Source organism: Pelodiscus sinensis, chromosome 12, assembly GCF_049634645.1.
Source record: "Pelodiscus sinensis isolate JC-2024 chromosome 12, ASM4963464v1, whole genome shotgun sequence".
NCBI classification, from domain to species: Eukaryota; Metazoa; Chordata; order Testudines; family Trionychidae; genus Pelodiscus; species Pelodiscus sinensis.
Genome location: NC_134722.1, coordinates 3,936,309 through 3,958,780, shown reverse-complemented (window position 1 = coordinate 3,958,780; position 22,472 = coordinate 3,936,309). Strand labels below are relative to the sequence as shown.

The 22,472-nt window shown below is 57.6% G+C and overlaps 1 protein-coding gene across 3 annotated transcripts; it reads right to left on the bottom strand.

The window, feature by feature from the left end:
• Nucleotides 1–3,017: 3,017 nt before the first annotated feature.
• LOC102448252 (thyrotropin-releasing hormone receptor-like) lies at nucleotides 3,018–22,472 on the bottom strand. 3 transcript variants are annotated; one of them, XM_075939900.1, is made up of 5 exons: nucleotides 22,239–22,472; nucleotides 16,320–16,491; nucleotides 15,394–15,963; nucleotides 13,275–13,698; nucleotides 3,018–5,594 (listed from the first exon to the last, which is right to left on the bottom strand). In XM_075939900.1, the coding sequence occupies exons 3-5, from the start codon at nucleotides 15,768–15,770 to the stop codon at nucleotides 5,160–5,162; spliced, it is 1,236 nt and encodes a 411-aa protein (XP_075796015.1). In that variant the 5' UTR covers nucleotides 15,771–15,963; nucleotides 16,320–16,491; nucleotides 22,239–22,472; the 3' UTR covers nucleotides 3,018–5,159. The 3 variants fall into 3 exon arrangements, with proteins under 3 accessions (XP_075796015.1, XP_075796016.1, XP_075796017.1); XM_075939901.1 differs by having other exon boundaries at nucleotides 16,320–16,475; XM_075939902.1 differs by lacking the exon at nucleotides 16,320–16,491.

Here is a 22,472-nt window from a genome sequence, read left to right as displayed (position 1 = left end):
CAAGGTTCGGGCATTAAGATATTTTCTCTTTGTCTCTCCCTTGACATGGGGAGCAGGTGGGATGTTTTGCTGCCTTGCAAGTGCTCAGGGGTCCCAGCGCTTTTCCACTTGCCGGGGAGCGAGCTAGGAAAACGTGGGCTGGACAGAGCCCCCATCGCGTTTCCAAAGGACCTTTTGGGAATTCTCCCCCCTGCGTGGGTGGGTGCTGGCAGGTGGCTGAGGAAGGGAAATCCTGGCTGGTGACAGGGAGGAGCAGGGCCTCTTTGAGAACGGGGGTGGCCCCAAGAGGGGGATTTTCACACGCCCCACGCTGGAGCTGTGGGACTGACCGACCCTGCTGGACAAGGGCTCTGCGGTGTATGTGAAACGAGTCACGCACAGTCCAGCTCCTGGCTGGTGGGTGCCCCCTGCAGACAAGAAACTCAGCTGTACGTTGCCCCTCGCAGGCTGTGGGGCCCTCTGCCCTGGGGAGGCGGCTGCTGTCGGCTTGGCCTGCCATGCTGCCTGGGGCTGGCACAGGTGGGAGCTGGCGCGGATACTCGCGGCCGACAGATGGAGGCTTCTCCCCCCCCCCTCCTGGAGCAAGCGCCCGCCTCTGCACGTCTCCGGCACTGTCTAGCCGCAATTGCTTGGGCAGCTGCCCTAAGGCCAGAGAGCGCGCAGGGAAGAGAGGCGGCTGCCGCATCTATTAATTAAAAAGAGCAACCGAGAGGAAAGAACGACTCGGCTCCCCACGCTACTCGCCCCGAGCCTGTAGATAACAGCCCCGCGCTGCATAGCTACCGGGGGATGCTGCAGGCGCAGCCAGCGGTGTGGCGTGCAGGAGCAGGGCTGGCTGGGGAGTCAGAGGAAAGTGGCCGGTTTAGAATCTGCCTCTGTCTTGGGTGAGGCAAATGGGGGGGCAGGTTTTTCAGCTCTCCCCAGGCATGGGATTGGAATTCATGTTCCCGTCACTATCCCGCAGTGAGCCGGCAGTTGCCTGCCACGCCCTCTGCTGGAGGAGATCGGGGCTCAGCTGTGTGCCAGGCCCCGTACTGCGAACAACAGATGGAGATTCTCCTTTAGAGACGGCTGGACTGGAGAAGAGGCAGGGCTGTCGGAGACAGTAGAGGACTCTGAAAGGATGAGCGGGGGACAGATAGAACGGTGCAGCCCAGCCCTGCCTCCCCGCTACCCATGCCCAGCACCTGTTCCCAGGGGCGGGGGGTGGCACCAGAGTCACGCACTGTCCCAGGCTCCACCTGTCACCCGGCTCCAGCCATGGTTTGCCCTAGGTTCCCAATGGCTCCCCTGTCCGCTCCCACCCGCAGCACCCCTGGCACGGGGGAAAGCAGCCCCGTGCTGGAGCGGTGTCGGGCAGTGGTCTGGCACGAGGCGAGTGCAGTCTGCCCCGGGGGAGGGGGCTGCGCCCTGGCAGGCAGATTTCTCTCTCCACGGCGGCTGGGAAGCTCTGAGCAGCCCGGGGAGGGCAGCACGACATCCAAAGTGGCCGTAGGTTTGTGCCCGGCCAGCTGACAGGCCGCAGGGGTCTGCTCCGCGATGGGAGCGGGGGCTGCTCTCAGCTGCGGGAAGGACTGGGAGTTCCTGCTTTGTTAGGTGGAGCTCCCCAGCCTCTGTCACTGGCCGCCTGGAGATGCCAGGGGCGGATCTCCTGAGAGCATTGGCACCGCTGTCACACAACAGGGAAAGTGAGGCATGACGTGGCCAGGCCCTCAGAGAGAGGGGGCCGAAGCCAGGGCTAGAATTGCCACTGTGGGTCAGCTCCCTCATCCGTCTAGTCCAGGCGCCTGACCCAACAGTGGCCTGCACCCGACAGCTCGAGGGATGGGCAAGGGCCCCGGTACTGAGTGCCATGGCTGTACTGCCTACCCACTAACAGCTAGTGGCTGGCATGCATCCGGAAGCAGGAGGGTTAGCTCCTTTCCTGAGCACTCGGTTTGTTCTGAACCCGTGTTCCTGGCCCTCTGGCTGTTCTCGCTGCCCGGCCCTTTTTGTGAATCCCTCTGCACACTTGGCTTCCCTGGAACCTTGTGGCAATGAGTTCCACAGGCTAATCAAGCCTTCTGTGCAAAAGTCTTTCCTTTCTAGCCTCCTTTAATGGGCTCCCCTCCCATGTCACTGAACATCCTGTATTGCGATGTGGGCTGCCAACCCACCTGGTTTTGCGAAGAGTCTCCCGGAATTGGGCTTAATCTCCCGATTGAGGCGGAAAGCTAAGGATTAAGGCTACTGAAGTTACTCTGGGAGATTTTAAACTACTAAAACTCCTGCGATGCAGCAGGGCTAAGGCAGGCTCCCTGCTTGCCCTGATCCTGTGCTGCTTCCAGAAGCAGCTGGCATGTCCCTGCAGGCCCTAGGCGGGGAGAGGCAGGGGGAACAAGAGGTCACTGGGTGCTGTCCCTGCCCCATGCATGGCTGCTGCAGCTCCCATTGTCCAGAGACCATGGCCAATGGGAGCTGGGGGGTGGTACCTGCAGGCATGAGCATCTTACGGAGCCACCTGCCCCTCCCCAGCTCCCCATAGGGCCCATACCCTCCCTCCTTGCCACGTCCTGGTGAGAGTGAGGGTGGGGAAGAGCAAACAAAGGAGGGAGGGGGAAATGGAGTGAATGGGGGCGTGGCCTCAGAGAAGGGGTGTGGCCTTAGGGCAGAGGCAGGGCAAGGGCGTTTGGGTTTGTGTGAGGAGACAGCTGGCAACCCGGCTGTTCCTGGCTCCAATAAACGGCCCAGGCCACTAAAAATGTCTTTGGGCCTTTCTACCGAAGTGGGTTCAAGGAACGTCCGAAGCTCTTCTCAGGCACCTCTGGAGTGTGTGTGAGACAACCGGCCCAGAGCAAAGCCGGGGGGCCAGCCTCCCATGCAGTTTGCGGGGCTGGCGGGAGGTGCTGCAGCCTCAAAGCTGCCGAAATACTGCACGTCTTTTGTCCGTCTCTCTAATGGACAAACCCTGATCCAACCTGCCCTGTGCTAGGCCAGCAGCTCCTGCCTCAAACGTAGGCTGGACAGGAGGGAGAGAATTGCGGAAGGAAGAATTTATTCTCCGACAAGTAATTTACATGACAAGTAATTTACAAGGAAAGGCCAATGGTTTCTGCTGCCGTGCCTGCTTTGCCCAGGTGCCTCGGTCTCCCGGAGCAATCAGACCTTGGCTTATACCGCCCCCGACAAGTAGCTTGTCAGGACGCCGACCAAGCCGGGAAAAAACAGATATATAAACATGGCTAAACACAAAGGCTCGAAATACAAAGAGGAGACTCTCCCGCACACATACACACAGCTCACACACATCTGCTGAGGGCAACAGGGTTTTAGATTCTGCAGATCCAGGCATGAATTAAAACCATTACCTGGGTGTATGGGTGTGATACTCCCGTGGATACCGGTATCCCCCCGGCCCCTGCTGTGTGTGGCAGCCGGGCACTCTGTAATCATGCAGGGCTCTGGTCGTTACAGGGTACAGCTCGGCCATCAGCGCTTTGGTCAGAAATACGTCTGGCGCAAGGCCCGGACCAGACGACTTCCGCAGGGTTTGAGATGGGGGCTGGATCCCAGTTTTGCAAATGGCGCTTTATTTATAATGGGCTGACCCAGAAGTTTGGATCCAAATACCCGGATCTTTGCATCCAGATCCAAACGTCGTGACGGCAGCTCGTGTCGCGTCAAACCAGCGAAATCGCGCAGGCAGGCCGGGGGATGTGCAGGAGAGTCCAGCTGCTCTCACGGCCCTTTCTCTCCCGCTTGTGGGCCCCGGGCACGTTAAACTCCGGCCCAGCATTAGCCACCATTGTCTCCCCCCAGTTCCCTGCACGCAGGCCGAGGAGGGAGGGGGCCGCTCTGCAAGCAGCACCGCGCTCCCCAAAACTGTCCGTCACCCCAACTAGGGGCCACCAGACCAAGCCAGCTCTGGAGCAGGAGTTTCTCTTTCTGGAGGCTTTGCCATCAGGACAGGGTGAAGCTGACTCTCTATGGCAGGGGTGGGGAACCTATAGCCTGGGGGGCTGCAGCTTGCCTGGATCTGCCCCCCCAAGGCTCGGGGCTCCCCTCCCAGCATTGGGGAGCTGGCACGCCAGCCCTGTAGCCCCCCTCGCACCCAGCCTCCCACCTCAAGCTCACTTCCTGGCAGCATATGCTCTGTGGTGGGGCCAAAACCGAGGAGGGCCCCCGTCTACCAGCCTGGGCCCCCCAGGCTCTGCTGTGTGAGGGGAATGTGGGGAGCGTCTTTCTGCTTCCCAGTTGGGTTTTCTTAGGGCGGGTTGTTTGGCGGGGGGGGTTGGTTTTTTTGCTTTTCACTCTTGTGCAGCCCCCAACCCAAACAAGATTCCCCCCCCCCCCCCCCCGCACTGTGGCATTCACTGCTCTGGAAATGCCGGTCTTCTCAGGGTTAAAAGGCCAACAGGGCCCCACCCCTCTTCTGTGCGATGCTCAGGGATCTCCTAGGCGGCCGCGTCAGCCCTGCAGCTGCCTGGCAGGGGATGTTGAGGCTGGCGGAGTGGTGGGCAGAGCAGGACACGGGGCCGTTGGCTGCCTTGCGACCTTGGTCTCGGGGCGCCATGGATTGTCCCGCAGCCACCACAGCCTGGTGGGAGCTAGTGACGGATGCCGATGCAGAGCAGACGTGGGTTTCGAGCTGCCCTTTGGATTACTTGGGTTTGGCTCGGCTCGTCCCTAATGAGAAGCGGGTGCACGGGCAATCCCGGGCACTGATCTGCAATGGTGTGTGGTAGGCGGCAGGGGGTACAAGCCCTCTTCTACCTGGGCCCCTCAGCAATCCCCAGACAATGCCCCGAGCAGGTGGCTGCCGTCCCCTGCTCTTGGCTTCATGCCTCTTTGCCTCTTCTGAGCTCTGCCCAATGGGGTCTGGTGGCAGTAGCTTCTGGAGGCGGCTGCCCCCCTTCCTTTCATCTGCCATGGCTTTCCCGGCCCTTAGCCTGGCACCCTCTGGGTTGAAGAAGGGTTGAAGGAGACGGAGCTTTGTCCTCGTGGTGTGTGAGGAGGGTTTGAGGAGAGCGTCTGGTGTCCCTCCCCCACCTCCGTCCCCCATTCTAGCCCCTTCCCCAGGCAAAATACACCCATGTGCTGGGAGAGTATGGAGAGGCACCCACCTGCCCTGTGTGTCTATGCAGGGAGAAGGGGGAGCCATAGAGCCGGGGGGTGGGGACCTACACCACACTGAAGTACAGCTCTTCCCCATTGCCCCCCTGACTCCATGGTGGTGGCAGCTGCTTCTTCGAGAGGGCCGTGCTGCTCGCCGGCGGGGGCGGTTTGCCTCCCGTGTGGTCCTGCGGCTGGGGGGCGGGGGGCAGGGGCTCCCTCGCCTGGCTGTAGCTGGCAGTGGCCATGTACAGGCTGCGGGGTGACGGCTCCCCCTCTCCGCATTTGCACAGCCGCTGGAAGGCGGCCCGGAACTTCTGGGACATGAGGTTGTAGACCACGGGGTTGATGGCGCTGTTGGCGTAGACACAGACCCGGCAGAAGAGGATGAACCAGGGGTCCAGGAAGGGGTGGTCTATGAAGGAGTTCACCAGCACCAGCGTCCGGTAGGGCATCCAGAGCAGGGCGAAGAGGATCACGACCACCGCCAGCATCTTGGTGACCTGCAGAGGGGGCACAGCGGGGAGGCAGTGATGTTACTGGCTTTTTAATAGGGACCTGCAGCTCTTTGGGGCAGCCACTGGGATGTGTGTGCCCAAGGTTCTGGGCCGAGCGGGGCGTCTATGGAAGCGCATGCTCTGCTGGCTCTGTTCATGCTGCTCCCGGGCCTGTAGGATCTGTGTCTGTGGCCTTAGGACGGGCGCGGGACTGGACTTTGAAATGTTCGCTTCTGAGTGACAGCCACAGGCGCCGCCCACCTGTTGTGAGGGGCGGCTACGGAGCGAATAGCAGCGCTCCTCTGACGGGCCTTACGTGTTGCCAATCAGCACCTGAGGAATTCTGCAGCAGGCCGGCAGGTACGCCACGGCCGCTTGCCTGAAAGGACGGGCAGGTGCCTTGCTCCGGTGGCAAACCCCATTTTGGGAGGTACCATCACACAGAACAATGGGATTCCCTCCACGGGGGCAAGGCTATAAAAAGGGCCCTAGAGGTTCCTCCATCTTTGACTTCCCTCCTGCTCCTCACTTCAGAAGCATCTTTGCTACGGATAAAGGGCCCAGAAGGATTTGCTGACCCAGCCTAGCACAGGACGGGCTCCAGAGACTTTTAAGCCGGCAGCTCGTCCCGTATGCTACGAGCCTGCAGCAGGAACTTGTGACGGGTGGATGGAACGTGCTTCCCGTAACAATTCTACTCTCGACCTTTTCTTTCTTTTAAACCTGTGGGCTGTGTCTAGACTGGCCAGTTTTTCCAGAAAATCAGCCGCTTTTCTGGAAAAACTTGCCAGCGGTCTACACTGGCTGCTTGAATTTCCGCAAAAGCACTGACGCTCTCCTGTAAGATTGTCAGGGCTTTTGCGGAAATACTGTGCTGCTCCCGTTCGGGCAAAAGTCTTTTTCCAAAAAACTTTGGCACAAAAGGGTCAGTGTAGACAGCTCGGATTTGTTTTCCGCAAAAAAGCCCCGATTGCGAAAATGGCGATCGGGGCTTTTTTGCGGAAAACCGCGTCTAGATTGGCCACGGACGCTTTTCCACAAAAAGTGCTTTTGCAGAAAAACATCCTGCCAATCTAGACGCTCTTTTCCAAAAATGCTTTTAACGGAAAACTTTTCCGTTAAAAGCATTTCCGGAAAATCATGCCAGTCTAGACGCAGCCTTAGATTGTAGATTCCAAAGGCCTGGCACCGGGTGCTCTTTTGGGTAAGACGTGAGGTGTAAATTGACCTTGGACCGGGAGAACCTGTTCCGAGTCGGTGAGGTTTTTAACCTCTCAGCGGTCTAAGGCGGGTGCTGGCTGTGGCCCAGGTGAGGCGAGGGTGTCTGAGGGGATTTCCTGTGTGACGTCTTGCTGGCCAGAGGGACAGCTGAAGTGCTCGGTGGCTGGATTTGTGCCTTACAGAGGAGGACCCCCAGTCGTGGGCTGTAAGTAACCCTGGTTCTGAGCAATTTGCCCCTCTCAGTGATGCTCCCAGAACCTGTTCTATTACAGAGGACGAGCTGGGTCACTGGGCCTCTGGAGTGTCACTAAGGGGGCAAGTCACCTCCCACGGAGACCGGCTCCCAGACCACAACCTCACCCCAAAGCCCCCGCCCAACTGACTCCTCACAGCTGAAGCTCTGGGCAGGCCTCCCAAGTCACAGACTCCGGGGTCAGGCCTGGAAGCCCATCTCCCCGCCCCCAGCCCAGGGCTGCCAGGCCAGCAGGACCTGCTGACTCACATCCGGGGAGCTGGGAGGGCAGAGAACGATGGGCGAGATGCTTCCAGGGCTGGGTGTAGCCTTGGCATCTGCCAGGCTTTGCACAGCCTGCCTGGTACCCAGCTTGCTGTCTGCAGCCGGCGTTGTGCTTTGGCAGAGCCCCGAGGTGGGACGCCAGCCGGGCTGTCCCCAAATGTCCCCTTGACAAGGAGCAGGCCCTGCCTGAACCTGGCAGCCTGAACAAGCTGCCGGCTCCGGAGTGTGCTGAGTGCGCCCAGAAGCAGTGGAAAGGAGACCGGCACCGGGAGGGCAAGCGAAAGCTGCTTTTCTGTGGCTCCCTCCCCACCATCCACGGGTTCTACTCCCAGGAAGGCGCTGCAGGGGCCGGGGGCCAGACGGAGCAGAGACAGGGCCTGCGTCCAGGGTCTTGAATCCCCGCGCGGTGCTGGGCAAGGCCCGGCGGGGAGCAGGCAGCCGCCAGCCTGGCGCAGACAGGACAAACCCACTGGAGCCAACGCCAGTCTCACCCCGGCTTCCCTCAGCAACAGCCCCTAGTTTCCTCAGCTTGCCTCTCCGCACTGGGAAATGGAGAGTGCAGGAAGGGGGGGAATAGCTAGGGCGGGTGTGTGGGCAGGATCTGGTCCGGGGTCCCCGGCCTCACCCCACTTCTGCCAGAACGGGCCTTGGTCCTCAGCCGCAGCAAGGCCTAGAAAACCAACTGACACCCCCCCAAGTCACCTCCCACGGTGTCCGGGGTCCCAAGCCTCACCATCCTTGTGGCAGCTGCCTGTGCCCCTCAGCCCTGCCCCACAGTCCCCTCCTATCCCAGCCATGGGCTCCCCCAGCTCTTCCTGTGCCCCTCAGCCCTGCCCCACAGCCCCCTGCTATCCCAGCCCTGGGCTCCCCCAGCTCTTCCTGTGCCCCTCAGCCCCCTGCTATCCCAGCCCTGGGCTCCCCCAGCTCTTCCTGTGCCCCACAGCCCCCTCCTATCCCAGCCACGGGCTCCCCCAGCTCTTCCTGTGCCCCTCAGCCCTGCCCCACAGCCCCCTGCTATCCCAGCCATGGGCTCCCTCCAGCTCTGCCGGTGCCTCTCAGCCCTGCCCCACAGTCCCCTGCTATCCCAGCCCTGGGCTCCCCCAGCTCTTCCTGTGCTCCTCAGCCCTGCCCCGCAGCCCCCTGCTATCCCAGCCCTGGGCTCCCCCCAGCTCTACCAGTGCCCCACGGCCCCTGGCTAGCTCTGCCCTGGGTGCCTCCATCTCGCTCCCACACACACTTTTGCTAGTTCACCTGAATTCTGGTTGGTTACAGATCATCCACGCCCTCAGCCAAACCCATGGTGGGGCTGGCTCAGAGCAGCCCTCTGGCAGCATTCCCCGTGGCCCTGGCAGTATTCCCAGGCTCCGAAAGGACAGTCCCATCTCTGAGAGGACGATCAAACCCCCGTTCCCAGCCATCAGATTTGCTCATTCTTCCCTGCGACGGGCCCGAATAATTTCCTGTCGGCAGCCGTTAGGCGATCTGAGATGCACGTCTCCCACGAGCGGTTCTGATGGCTTGTTTTCTACGCACGGGGGGAGGGAGCGACAGCGGAGCCGCCTGTGGGGCTCAGAAAGCCTGGATACGTGTGTGGAGGACAGGTCCGTCCATGGCTATTAACCAGGATGGCCAGGGACGTGACTCCCTACTCTGGTCTGGCTGCCGGAAGCAGGGAGTGGGCGGCACAGGATGAATTACTAGGTGGCTGTTCACTCCCTCTGGGGCGCCTGGTGTTGGCCGCTGTCGGCAGACAGGACGCTGGGCTAGATGGGCCTTTGGCCTGAGCCAGCCTGGCTGCTGTTCCGTGGAACATCTCTGACAGCCCCTCCCCACCGGGCGTTCTCAGTGCGCGGACTCTCCATCATCCCTGGCTCCGGCTCACTGACACCACTCCTAGACGTAGCCACGGTCCCACCCTGCCGAGCCGTGCTGTGGGAGCAGCGCTGGCAGGGCAGAGCGCGTGGAGAACACCCCCAGGAGGGCTGACGTTGGGTGACCCGCCAGGAAGGAGCCCTCCTGGCGCCGCCGTTCCCAGCCTGTTCCGGGGGTTGACTGCTCAGAAGCAGTGACTGCCCGGCAGGATCAGGGCCCTAGCGCCGGCTGATCTTAACGCAGGGCTTGTGATCAGGCCCTGGACGCTAGCGTGACCACCAAGGTCAGCTCCCCTCCGCCCCGCCTGGCGAGCAGCTGCACAGGGCGAGAGCTGGATCCCGGTGGCCCTAGTCGGGGGGTGGCCGCTCACTAGCTATGGGGTGACTCCAGGAGTGCTCGCTGGGGGGTGACCTCGAAGCAGGATGCTCTGTCCCTGGGCTGGGCGGGCAGCACCCCCTCCTTCGCTTTGACAGCTGCATTTGAATTCATCGCCAAGGCTCGGCCAGGCACTGACAGGCCCTGGCGAAGCTGCAGCAATGCAGGCTAGGACGAAAGCAGCACCACTGAGCAATGGCTGATCCTCACAGGCCCAAAATACACACACGCACGCACGCACACACAATCTGATCAGCTCTGTACAAAATGGGGATTTCACACACACACACACACACACACACACACACACACACACACACACACACACACTGTAGCTAATTGGCTCTGTGCAAAATAGGGATCACACACACACAATCTGATCAGCTCTGTACAAAATGGGGATTTCACACACACACACACACACTCACACACACACTGTAGCTGATTGGCTCTATGCAAAGCGGGGATCACACACACACACAATCTGATCAGCTCTGTACAAAACAGGGATTTCACACACACACACACACAGACACACACTATCTGGTTGGCTCTGTAGAAAATGGGAATTTCATGCACACACATACACACTCACACTATGGCTACGTCTACACTGGCAGCTTCTTGCGCAAGAACTGATTGAGGAAGGGTTCTTGTGCAAAAACTCTTCCACAAGAGTGCGTCTACACTGGCATGTGCTTTTGCGCAAGAGCGTCTATGGCTGTGTGGACGCTGTCTTGCGCAAGAAAGCTCTGATGGCCATTTTAGCCATAGGGGCTTCTTGCGCAAGAAATTCATGTTGCCTGTCTACACTGCCCTCTTGTGCAAGAGCTCTCGTGCAAGAGGGCTTATTCCTCGTGGGGAGAGGAATAACTCTTCCAGAAGAAGCCCTGTTTTCTGATGCTGTACTGTAAATTTACTTGTGCAAGAATGCACATGCAGTGTAGACATCCGGCAAGTTTTTGCACAAGAACAGCTGTTCTTGCACAAGAAGCCAACAGTGTAGATGTAGCCTATCTGATTGGCCCTGTAGAAAACAGGGATTTGGCAAATAAACAACAGAACATGAGTTGTGTCTAACGCTGCTCATGGGGCTTTCGTTCCCCCCACGGCACCTGCCCGGGGAGCCCGTCACTGGATTTTTAAGCGCTCTCAGAGAGGAGCCTGCATGTGTCAGATAGTGGCACATGCAAATGCTCATTGTCTCTTGTGCATGGAATTACTGGATCTGTTTGTGCGACTGTCAGCAAAGCAGGCGTGCAAACGTGCAACTGACTTTCTTGGGCAATCTGTAAAAATCAACCCCTAACTATGCAGCTCTGGGCACTGGAAAACGGGCCATCGCAGGCCAGGCAAATCCATGAACTGCCTCGCTCCTGGAGGTGGGGAAGGTATTGGCCCTGGAGGCATCTTTGAAAGATGGGAGGACCAGCCTTAGGGGCTGGCCTAAGAAGCTAGACTCGGAAACTTTCTAACAGTGAAATCTCCTAGGGACCGTCTCTGAAGAGGGGTGGGAGGGAGCCCGACAGCTTGGAGCAGCCAGAGACCTGCTGACAGATGTGCCCCCGCCAGCAGGTGGCCAATGCATGAGGAGTAAATTAGCTAATGAGGCCTGTCTCCACCACTCTTCTCAGATCACTGCACATGGTTCCTGCCCTGTTGCAGCTGCCTGGGCTCCGACTCTGCATTTCACTGGCTGTTCCCCCAGTCCTGCCCACCCGGGTTACAAATTGGGTGGCTGGGCATTATTAACAGGAGCAGATATGCGAGCTGTCCCTTGCCCGCTGACAAGGCCTTGACCACGTTGACACTGGGCAACAAAAGTGCTGTCGACGTGCAAGAGTCGCCAAAAGTGAAAAACGGTCAAACCGGTTTTTCTGCCTCCCATTGTTGATATTTCATGACCATGTTGCTAACATCCCTGGAGATAGATAGAGCAAAGCATTGTGGGTAAGCATCCCACAGTGCATTGCAGTGGGACGGCAGAGCTGCTCTGTGAGCTCTCCGGGTTGAGGAGTGTCAAAGCAGCACAGCAGTCTCTCCAGCCCTCCCCCTGCAGCGGCAGCCTGCCTGCCGCTGGGTTCCTAGCAGGGCAGAACAGGAGCACTCCAGTGATTTGTTCTTTGTTCCTCAAACGGAGCCACTCGCTCAGCTGTCGGAAACTTCCCGGATCTCTGAGAGAGGAGGGGAATGCATGCATGCAGGGCAGCAGAGATCACAGAACACTGAGCAGAGCCATCAGGGCAGGCATTGTGAGATACTGGTGGAAGACAGTTCTCTCGACAAAACAAACAACAAAGTCCACACTAGCTCTGTGTCGACAATAAAGGGAGGGGAAAAACAAACATCTCTCGTGCAAGGGTGGACATTTTTTGTCACCAAAACTGGGTGCCCTGCACCCGACAAAAGTCGCATTGTAGTGTAAACGCTCTCACTGTTTTGTCAGAAGCAGGTGTTGGTGATAAAATGTGCCAGTGTAGACAAGGCCTTTGTCTACACTGCCAATGGAACGACGAAACTGTTGTCACTCACAGGTGCCAACTGCCTCCCCCTGAAATACAAGAGTGTTGCCATGGCAAGGGGCAGTGTAAACAGCACATTGCTGGCAGGAGCACTCTCCTGTCAACAACACAAACCCCGCTCTTGGGGGTGGAAGAATTTAGGGACAAACATAGGGCTTACATTGCTGTGTAGTGTAGACAAAGCCTCGTGCCACTTGCTGCCGGTAGCAGAGTTGCTATGTTGCTTCCTCCCCCTCACACCTCGGCTCCCTCCTAATAACCTGCCACAGTGACTTGCTTTCCCAGGAGGGGGCTCCCCTGCCTCCCCCAGTTTTGATGCAGAATAGAAACATGCGTTCCATCCCCTCCTTGGACCCTTTGACCCGGCTGCAATGGGCCCTCTGGAAACTGGGCCGTGCTGCGCGGCGGTGTGTGAGCCAGGGTTTCCTGGGGCTCTCCCCAAAGTCAGATGCAGGGACTTACAGCCCCAGAGCTAGGTGTCGTCCCAACCTGCTGGCCCTGGGCTGAGAGGACAGCGGGTGATGGCTTGTCATCTTGTCCCTTAGTCCCCCCACACTCTACCACCTGCCCGTAATGTCCCCCTGGTTTACTATCCAGGCCTGTCCCCCCACCGGGTCCCTGGGCGTGGCAGGGCGGGGAAGGGTGAGCCACGGTGGCACTGGGAGGAGGCTGTCAGACACAGGGCAGACTCTGGGAATTGACCTCTTACTGCCCCCACCCCACATCTGGCCCGAGAGTCACTGTGACGCGGGATGTGCCCCCGCCTCATCCCCAAGGCTCAGCATGGGGCATGCGCGGTGCCAGGGGAGTTTGAAATCCCCCCCGGTGCAGGGCCCGGCTGAAGGCCGATGCCTGTAGCATCAGTGGGACGGAGGCTTTGGGCGGGGCTCCTACACAGGAGGGGGCTGTTTTCCGCCGGACAGTCCAGCCAGACTGGTCCCCTCCTGGCTCTGTTGTGCCCAACTAGAACCTGAGGGCTGGTCGGGCATGTCAGGGGCCTCCCGTCCACCTCAGCCTGCTTAAATAAAGATGCTCAGGTCACCGTTCCAGGGGGTGCCTCGTGGCCTGTTTGGTTTCCCCAGGTGGCATTTGCCAGGAGCGAGTCGGGAGGCCCAGCTGTGCACCCGGCGACACTCGCAAGGCACACTGCCACCCAGGGCTCCAGGGAGGGTGCCGTACCTGCCTCCGAGAGGACAGAGCCCCTCGGCTCCTGCAGCGGCTGCCGGGCTTGCTCCCCTGGGCGCCCACTCCATTCTTCTCCTTCCCGCTCCTCTCCCCCCAGGACTCGGCGCTGGCGTCGGCTTGGTGGGAGACGGGGCTGGCGAACAGGATTCTCCCGATCAGCCCGTAGAGCACGGTGGCCACACACAGCGGGGTGACAAAGAAGAGGGCGAAGTCGAGCAGGTAGATGGGCAGGTAGAGGTTGCGGGAGACCTTGTAGCCGCACTCCAGGTGCTGGTGCTGGGTGACGTTGATGTCGACCAGGAAGAACCAGAGCAGGCAGTAGATGGAGGTGCCGATCCAGACGAAGGCGATGATGCGCTTGGCCCGGGACACCGTGCACATGGTCTGGGCGCGGATTGGGTGGCAGATGGCGATGTACCTGGGGACGGGAAAGACAGAGCCGTGACACTGGCCAGGAGGAACGCTAACAGGGAGAGGTCCCTGCCCCCTCCCATGGCAGACAGGAAGGGGACACAGAGGCCTTCTCCAGCACATACAGCTGCACATCCACACTGTCCACAAAGACTTGAGCACGCCAGGCTAGAGGGGCAGCTTGCTCGAGCAGCCAGGGCACTGGGCTGGGATTCAGGAGATTGGTGGCTCTGCTGGGTGGTCTTGGACAAGTCATTCCCTCTCTCCTTTGCCTGCCTTGTCTATTTTGAATCACTGGTGCCAGAACTGGAGGGAGGGCGAGCAATGGTTTAAAATCTCTCAGATTGACTTGAATAGCCTTAATCCTTAGCCGCAGAACTGTATTCCCCCTAGAACACAGGTGGGGAACCTAAGGTCCAGGGGCCGGATGTGACCCCACCCCCCCGCTTGCCTGGATCTGACCTCCAAGGCTCGAGACTCCCCCCCCCCCCAGCATTGGGGAGCTTGTGCTGCTGCTCCAGCAACCTCCCCCCCCCCCCACACACACACAGATTCCTGCAAGCTCTCTGAGGGGCTGGAGCACATAAAATCTACTAGCCTGCCCCCCACCCCCGGGCCCTGGTATGTGGGGAGGAATGTGGGGAGCGTCTTTCTCCTTTTCAGTCGGGGGCCACGTCGGTGAGGTGGGTTTTATCTGCGTCTCACTTGCACGCGACCCTAAACTGATTTTTCTGTGGGTCAGTGGCCCCTGACCCGAAAACAGTTCCCCTCTCCTCGGAATAATAGTGTCCCAGAGGTGCTGCAATTACCCCTTTTACCCACCAGGGGCTGCTGTGGTGCAAGAAGAGAGGGCACAGGCAGCCACGGAGAGGGAGGGAGCACCCCCCCCACACACACACACACTTCTACAAAAGTCCCAGTGCCCTAGTTCTGAATGTAAGCTCCCTGGGGCAGGGGCTTCCGTCTTTGAAATGTAGCAAGAGCCAGCAGAGGCATCCTTATCGACTAATCGATGCAAATTACATCGACTATTCGATTCGTTGATTAATCTAAACGTAACATCCCTAACCTATACACTGAAATGAGGTTTACCAGAGCGGCCGACAAAGGCTTCCCTTGTTGACCGTGGCGCGTCCAGACTGCCCCGCTGAGCCGCCAAACAGCTGATCAGCACCGCGCGGCGGCCATTTTGATGTAAATGAAGCGGCCATTATTTAAATCACCGCTTCATTTTCCTATGTCTAGTAAACTCATCTACATGGCTCTGTCAATGGAGTCATGTACTCTAGACACACCCTTAATGAGCAATGACAGGCCAGGAATGTAACTACTAAAACGCATCTCAACAGAAGACCATTCTATTGACTCCTTTTTGGTTTTGGTCCCACCTGCGGGCCGCATGTTTAGAAGCCCTGGACTAAGAGTTGCTCCCATTGGCCAGCAGGAGAGCAGCCTCTGTGAGAGGCCGTGATGGGCTGGGCCTCGTTAACTTTACCGCTAATTGGCTTCTTTCAAGTGTGGCTCACCAGAGGCCAAGCACTGAATAGGCACCAGCGAGTGAGCTGCTGTCACATCCCTAGAGGGGGTCTGCTTGTCTGAAGGTGAGAGGTGTGGCAAAGGGGAAGCTTGCCCTGCCGGCAGAGGTCTCCGCTCCCTAGGGCCACCCACCCAGAGCAAAAGGGCAGGCCATATCCTCGCCCACCTCTCCACGGTGAAGGCTGCGATGGAGCAGGAGGAGACGTTGATGCCCAGGTACTGGAAGTAGGTTATCCCGAGGCAGCCAGCGTGCCCGTAAATCCACGTCCCCGCCAGGCTGTCGGAGACATTGGGCAAGCCAGCAGCCACCAGGACGGTCAGGTCAGCCACGGCCAGGCTGACCAGGTAGCAGTTGGTGGGTGTCTTCATCTCCCGGGTGGTGAGGACCACCAGCACCACCATGACGTTGCCCACGATGCCCATGCTGCAGATTGCCAGCACCAAGAAGACCGAGATGGCCTTGTATTCGATCTCGTCAGAGACGGCGGCGTTGCTGGCCAGGGAGATGTTGGTGGGGCTGTCGAATTTGCTGCTGTTCTCCATGGCTGGCAGCAGGGGGCGGTAGGAGGTGGGTGCTGGCCCCGCTGCTTCCCTACGGGCTCCCGGATGGCGCGGCTCGATAGGTCACTGGAAGGGACGGGTCAGTTCCTCCAGACTCCAAGACACGGTCTGTGTCCCTCAGCCCCAGCCAGCCACTCGGAGGCATCACCAGACCAAACCAGCTCAGCCTTGCTTGCTGTGGGAAAAGCACAAAGGAGCAAAATGAAGGACGGGCACCTCACAAACCACCTCTCCCAGGGCCTAGCCCAGCGAACCTCCGTGGGCGACTGATTCCCCATTGGCTTTCCCACCCAGCCCTGCCGGCACCGACCCAGCCCCTAACAAGGGCAGCAGGCGGTCAGCTGTCCGTCATTCCTTAGCCAGCTGAACCCCACGAAGCACGGCGGGATCCAAAGCAGCAGGACGGGAAAGGGGCAGGTGAAAACGGGGAGCACGAGGGGTCTAGATCTGCCCGTGGACTTGGAGTCCAAGTAGCAAGGGAAAAGGGGGCAGGAGGAACCGAAACGGTGGGGGAGGGGTGAACACACTTACGCGTGGGGGTTGGCCTCGGGGCTTGTATGCGTGTGGAAGGAATAGGGCTAAATACAAGCAGGCTGGAAGACTCTGGAGGAGCAGGGGGCGGTCGCGCAGGTGGCTCGGGTGGCCAGGTGTCCGGTTTTGAACTGGACAGTCCAGTAGTGGAGCTTTCTGTTCGGGAAACAAACTGAGAAAATAGAAACGTCGGGTGTTTTCTAAATAAGATGCAATGTCGACTGTGATGTCATGGCAAGTGTCTCCCGTATTTTGGTTGAAACCATCTGGCAGCCCTACAGGGGGCTGGAGAGAAGCGGTGCTTTGAAGGGGAAACAGGCGATCGTCTCCAGCCGCCAGCTGCACAAGCACCCCTGCCCCACTGCTCACCGCCTCCTGGTGAGCAAGGGGCTGGTGCAACCTATGGGCGGGGTTAGCCAGGGGCTGGGGCTGGCCACAGGAGTTAGCTCAGAGCCCACGGGGGGGGAGAGGGCAGCCGGATAATGCCCAGAAACCCCCTTCCACATCTCCACCAACTTCCTCATCCTCCGCTAATTAAACCTGCCTTTCCTCAAGCACCCGCATTTACAGTTACATAAAAATACCCTCTTTCTCCTAATTTTCATGACAAATAAACAGTATTTCAGCTACGCTGAGGGTCAAACAGGCTTTTGTGGGCTAGCCTGGGAACCTACCTACCTTTTAGGACATTGTGTCTATAGGAAAATGCATTCCGAGTCCCATGCAACCCACTTACTTACACACGAAGTTTTGGAACACAACCCCGTTTGTAGAAGTTGGGACTGCCTGCACGTTCCTTTGAGCCAAGCGAAGAAGGGGAATTGCTATAAAGGTTAGACGTGTCCTTCAGTTAGAGTCAGTTTTGAAAGACACGTGTGAAAGGAATTATGTAGGAAGAGGGCTTTTTTGTTCCTGGTCAGAAATTAACAGATCTAATCTTAACGACTAAATGTACATAGGGTTTGCAAAACGTTTGATAAATCTGCATGCTCCTTTGGGAGATTGGATCATGTTTGTTCAGATAACCACTAAACCGCAGAAAAAATAAGGGGGCTGGGGAGGAGGGTGGCATATGCCAATGTTTCTATCACTGTCCTTTAAATCATTCAAAAGCCTTCTGGTGTAAAATTGGAGGGGGGGAGAGGATTGTAAAGTCCTTGGCTACGTCTACATTGGCAAGACTTTGCGCAAATACTCTTTAACGCAAGAGTTCTTGCGTTAGAGTATTTGCACAAGAGAGCGTCTACACTGGCATGTGCTTTTGTGCAAGAGATGTGCTTTTGTGCAAAAGCATCCATGCCAGTGTAGACGCTCTCGTGCGCAAGAAAGCTCCGATGGCCATTTTAGCCATCGGTCTTTCTTGCGCAAGAAATTCATGTTGCCTGTCTACACTGGCCTCTTGCGCAAGAACACTTGTACAAGAGGGCTTATTCCTGAGCGGGCGCATCAGAGTTCTTGTGCAAGAAGCATTGATTTCTTATATTAGAATGTCAGTGTTCTTGCGCAAGAACTCGCGGCCAGTGTAGACAGGCAGCAAGTTTTTGCACAAAAGCGGCCGCTTTTGCGCAAAATCTTGCCAATGTCGACACAGTCCTTCTGTAAACGACAAGGGATTTTATACTGTCCCCTGGAATCTAAAACATCCTTCAGATCATTTGTATATCATTTCTAACAGATGTGGTTTCAGGCTGTTCGGCTGGGGATGCTTTCTTGCTTGCTGGCTATTTGTTTAAAGCGCTGCTAAAATTAACAGGCCACCTTACGACGAAAGCCGATAGTGCTCATTTACAATAAATATCAGGGGTTATGAAGAAATCCATTATGTTAAGTACATGGAATAAGGGAAGTGATAACAAAAATTAGGCATATATCCTATTAGGATCTCTCGACTAGTTTTCAAGGACAAATGCGAAAGATGTTATATTAAAAGTCAATTTTCATGTCTGGCCCAGAATTAAAAACAAATCAGGCTAATCGCTAAATTTACATCGCTTTTGTAAAAAGTTCAATAAAGAAATCTCCATGCATGCACGCCCCTTGTGACTGGCATTTCAGCTCTAATTTACATTTTAGTATGATAGAGTGAATATTTCTATGGGCTGTGGATTTAGAAAACACCTGCGGAGTGACTCAGGAGAATGTGAAGTAATTTAATAGGCTATGGTGTGTGATTTTACAAGAATACCTCCTGATTGGCTATGCCAGGGAGGCACAGTTTGTCTCAAACTCCCTGAGCATCTGCCATTTGGCAAATACCAGGCTGTGGAGTGAAATACTTCTCTCTTCTCCTGCCTTTTTTCCTTGATAACGTCCGAAAGATGGTCTTGGAACAATTGTGCTCTTTGCAATGTAACTAACTGACTCTGTATGTTTCTTTCTGTGTCACTAATACTATGCAACCTTTTGCAATGATTTGATCAACTTTCTTTAGAATTGTAAGAGCTGTGTTAAAAAAAACCTATGCATGTTACATAGACGTGTATATTAGTCCTTCACCTTTATTCCTATCATTAATTATTTAATTATTTTAGATTATATATTTCTATCTGCATTACAATTATTTTTCTCTGACTCTGAGGAAAATGCATAACAACATACATATGTCCTCACACTTTTAATCTGCTCTTTTTTACAAATTATTTAATGACTTTATTTAGAAATGCACTAATGGCCTAAAATATTGTCCTCTAAAAATGCATAATTCTGTAAGTATTAACACATCTCCTTTATTTCTCTATCATCAACGGTTAGTCCAAGTATTTAATGGCTGTTTAGAAATGTACTGAATGTATAACATATTTCAAAATAAGAAATGCATTTTATATATGAAGACTTTATCCTATAATCCCTAAAACAAATTACAGTTGTTATCTAACTTGATTTTGAATTGGAGCTGTTAAAATTTTCTCCAAGAATGCACATTAACACCGCTTTATGCTTCTGTCGCAGAGACCTTTTGTACCCATGTACGAGACTTTATTTAGAATTACACTCAAGGTGGAAAATATATTTTCTTCAGATGAGGAAAAGGCGTGGAAAGCTCTGGTAACGTCTGAAATCTAGTGCTTCCAACAGGGCTAGATTAACTAGGAATTTCGATGCTCTCTTTTTTCAAAATGGCTGCCAGCTCCAAAAGTGCTGTGTCCAAAAATGGGACGGATTGCAAACGGGGGCATGGAGAACTGTGTAAGTGATACAAGGAGAAAGAGTACAGGGTTACAACTATTGTGTTACTATCTGCTGCTCTCTTCTCCTCCTCCTCCTTGCCCTTCTCTGAAGTGGGAGCTTTCTGGGGCAGGACCACCTTTGTCACATGTCTGTGCCGCCCCTAGCCCCGTGCGGCTCTGGGTGCAACCGCACTGGTGGTAATAATTCCTAGAGAAAACCCTACACTGGGCTGAAGAGGAGGATGTGATGCAGTCGGCTGGCCATACCCTCTGGGCAACCACTGTGTGCGGGCTGGGGTGACCCCTACTGGCTGGTAGCTGTAGCACTGCCCAGCAGGATGGCTGCCTTAAGTCACATAGGCAAAAAGACCCAACCTGTCCGACGGGTTGAGGGCAGGCAGGAACCAAGGAAAGGAGGTTTCAGGGGAAGGGGAAGGGGCAGTGGCTGGCTGGGAACATGCAGGAAGCAGCCTTAGCTGAGGGTCTAGGGATGACAATGGATCCCCTAATCCAGGGGGTCTGAGACTGCCTGGGCCTGACTCCTGAAACCACATCCCGTCTGTGCTGCGCTGTACCCTGGAGGAGCAATAATCCCTCTCTGTTCTACTGGCTGGCGGAGTCTCCTCTTGCTGCAGGATCATCGGGGGGGTACCCGATGTGCCGTCACAGAGGTGGCCCTGTGACTGAGGGTTGCACACTCAGGGAGGCTGTTAATTACCACAAAGGGGATTCCTGCGTAATGTGACACTTCAAAGAACCCAGCCCTGTGCTGGTCAGGAAATGCCCCGTGATGAGCACCCTCGACCAGTGCTTATGGTGGAGTGAAAGAGGTTCAGGGAAACACGCCCTTGCGTTACCTTCAGAACACATGCAGCAGGCCTAGGGGCTGCCGGGCCTGGAGATACCCAGAGCTGGGGGCTGCCGGGCCTGGAGGTACCCGGGATTAGGGGCTGCTGGACCCAGAGGTACCTGGGGCTAGGGGCTGCCGGGCCTGGCGGTGCCCAGGGCTAAGGGGCTACCAGGCCCGGAGGTGCCCGGGGCTCAGCCCTGGCACAAATTAAAGGCTGTCCCCACCCACCTTGGCTCTGTCCTGGAGGGACCCATTAGGATTCGAGCCACGTGCAGCATCAGCACCGCTGAGGGCGTGGCCTGGCTGGCGCTCTGTGCTGGCCTCCATCCAGCCCATGTGTATCGCCATAGTAACAGCTCTCCCCACCCCTCCCTCCCTCTGCCATTCTCCGAGATGAGAGCGAATGATACAACCCCTCTGTGGGGCTCAGTCCCTGCTCCCCATTGCTCTCCGGCCCTCGAGTCCCTGTCCCTCCCAGTAGCCTCCGCGGGAATTGAAATTCGAAGGGATGTTCGAATTTACAAGAGGGGTGTCAGGGCCGACGAGGGATGAGCCCGTGAGGGGGAAGGTGGGCTGTATGGCACCATAGTTCACAAAACTGGGGGGCGTTGGGGAAATTCAGGGGGGTGTACGCCCCCATTGGGGGGTGTAGGGAAATCCCTGGTCCCTCCTACCAACACACAGACCCCCTCCATGCAGGACCCTGTCCGCCCCTCTTGCAGTCCTGCCCTTGCTTCCAGCTTTCTGCAGCAGGGGACAGTGGCTGGGGGAGGGGAGGGCTGGAAACACTCCCCAAGGGGGAGCCGCCCCAGCTCATAGCCCGCACATCCAGGAGCCCTTGCCCAGCCATGGGAGTTAGAGCTAGGAGAGACCTGGCAGGTCCCATGGCCCACCCCATCGCAGCCCTAGACTGGCTGGAAGAGCCCATCCCAGCATGGGCCGGTGGTAGCTTAGAACTGGGAGCAACCCCCAGAAGTGACCCGACCTAGTCCCTGCACTCAGGGCAGGACCACCCGCCATCTAGACCCGTGGGGGGCACCTGTGGCCCTGGGCTCTATCTGTGGCCCACGAGATAGTTTGTCCCGTTGCCTGTGCCCAGGGCTGCCAGGTCCCACTAGCCTGGGTTGCCCATCGCTGCTCAAGACCGTCCCTGTCAGGCGTGGGTCTAACCTGTTCTTAGAAATGCCCATCCTGGGGCAGTTCCCAGCAATCTGCCCCCAGCTAGCCGGCTGCTGGGGCAGGCAGAGGATCACAGGCTGGGCAAAGGGCTGTTTCCGGTTTCACGGGGCAGCTCTGGGAGCGCAGGGAGAGGGAGGCGCTTCCAAGCTGCGCTGGTTATGGGGCTGCGCTCCCAATCAAACCGGCGCCTCCGCGTTCACACGGGGCGGTGGAGAGAGCGCAGCAGCCCGCTGGAGCGCAGCTGGGCTCTCCCCCGCAGGCTGGCGGCGGTGAGCTGCCTGGTGCCGCTGCAGCCGCCGGAATGGGACACGCTCCGATCCCCCTCTGCGCCCCCGGATTCTCCTGCGCGGAAATTTCAAAGCTCGGGCTCGAAACGAGCCTGGCTGGTGGGCTCTCCCTTTCCCCGATTCAGGCGGAATGTGCCCCCTGCCCGACCGGGGGGCAGAGAACCCCTCAACCCCGCGTCTCAGCCCCACGCGCCTTGGCTGCTCTGCCTCCCGCTTTGCGCGCAAAGCTGCCGGTCCGGGAACAAAGCGGCGCTGCGGCTCCTTTCCCGCCCCGCGGCTCCGGGGATGGGCGCAGGGCCCTGTCCGGCTGCTGCCCCGGGGATCCTCAGGAGGACCCGGGCCTCTCCTCCTCCGCGCCGGCTCCGATTCCGCGCCGCTGGCTGCAGACACGCCCGGGCAACTGTGCGCTCCGGAGAAACTTCCCTGCAGAACTTACCTGGAGACGCCTCGGCTCGCCCGCGGGCCCCTCGCTGGAGCCAGCGCCCCCGGGCGGGTGCCGTGGCTGAGCGCCTGGGGCGTTCCGCGGGGTCCCTCCCCAGCCGGCAGCAGCCCGTCTGGCTCCCGCGCCCCTCGGCTGGCGGCAGATATAAGGGCGCCTCATCAGCTGATCCCGCTCCTGGCTCGCAGGCGAACCTATGAGAGGAGAGATGGGCCCCCCGGCCTCGCTGCC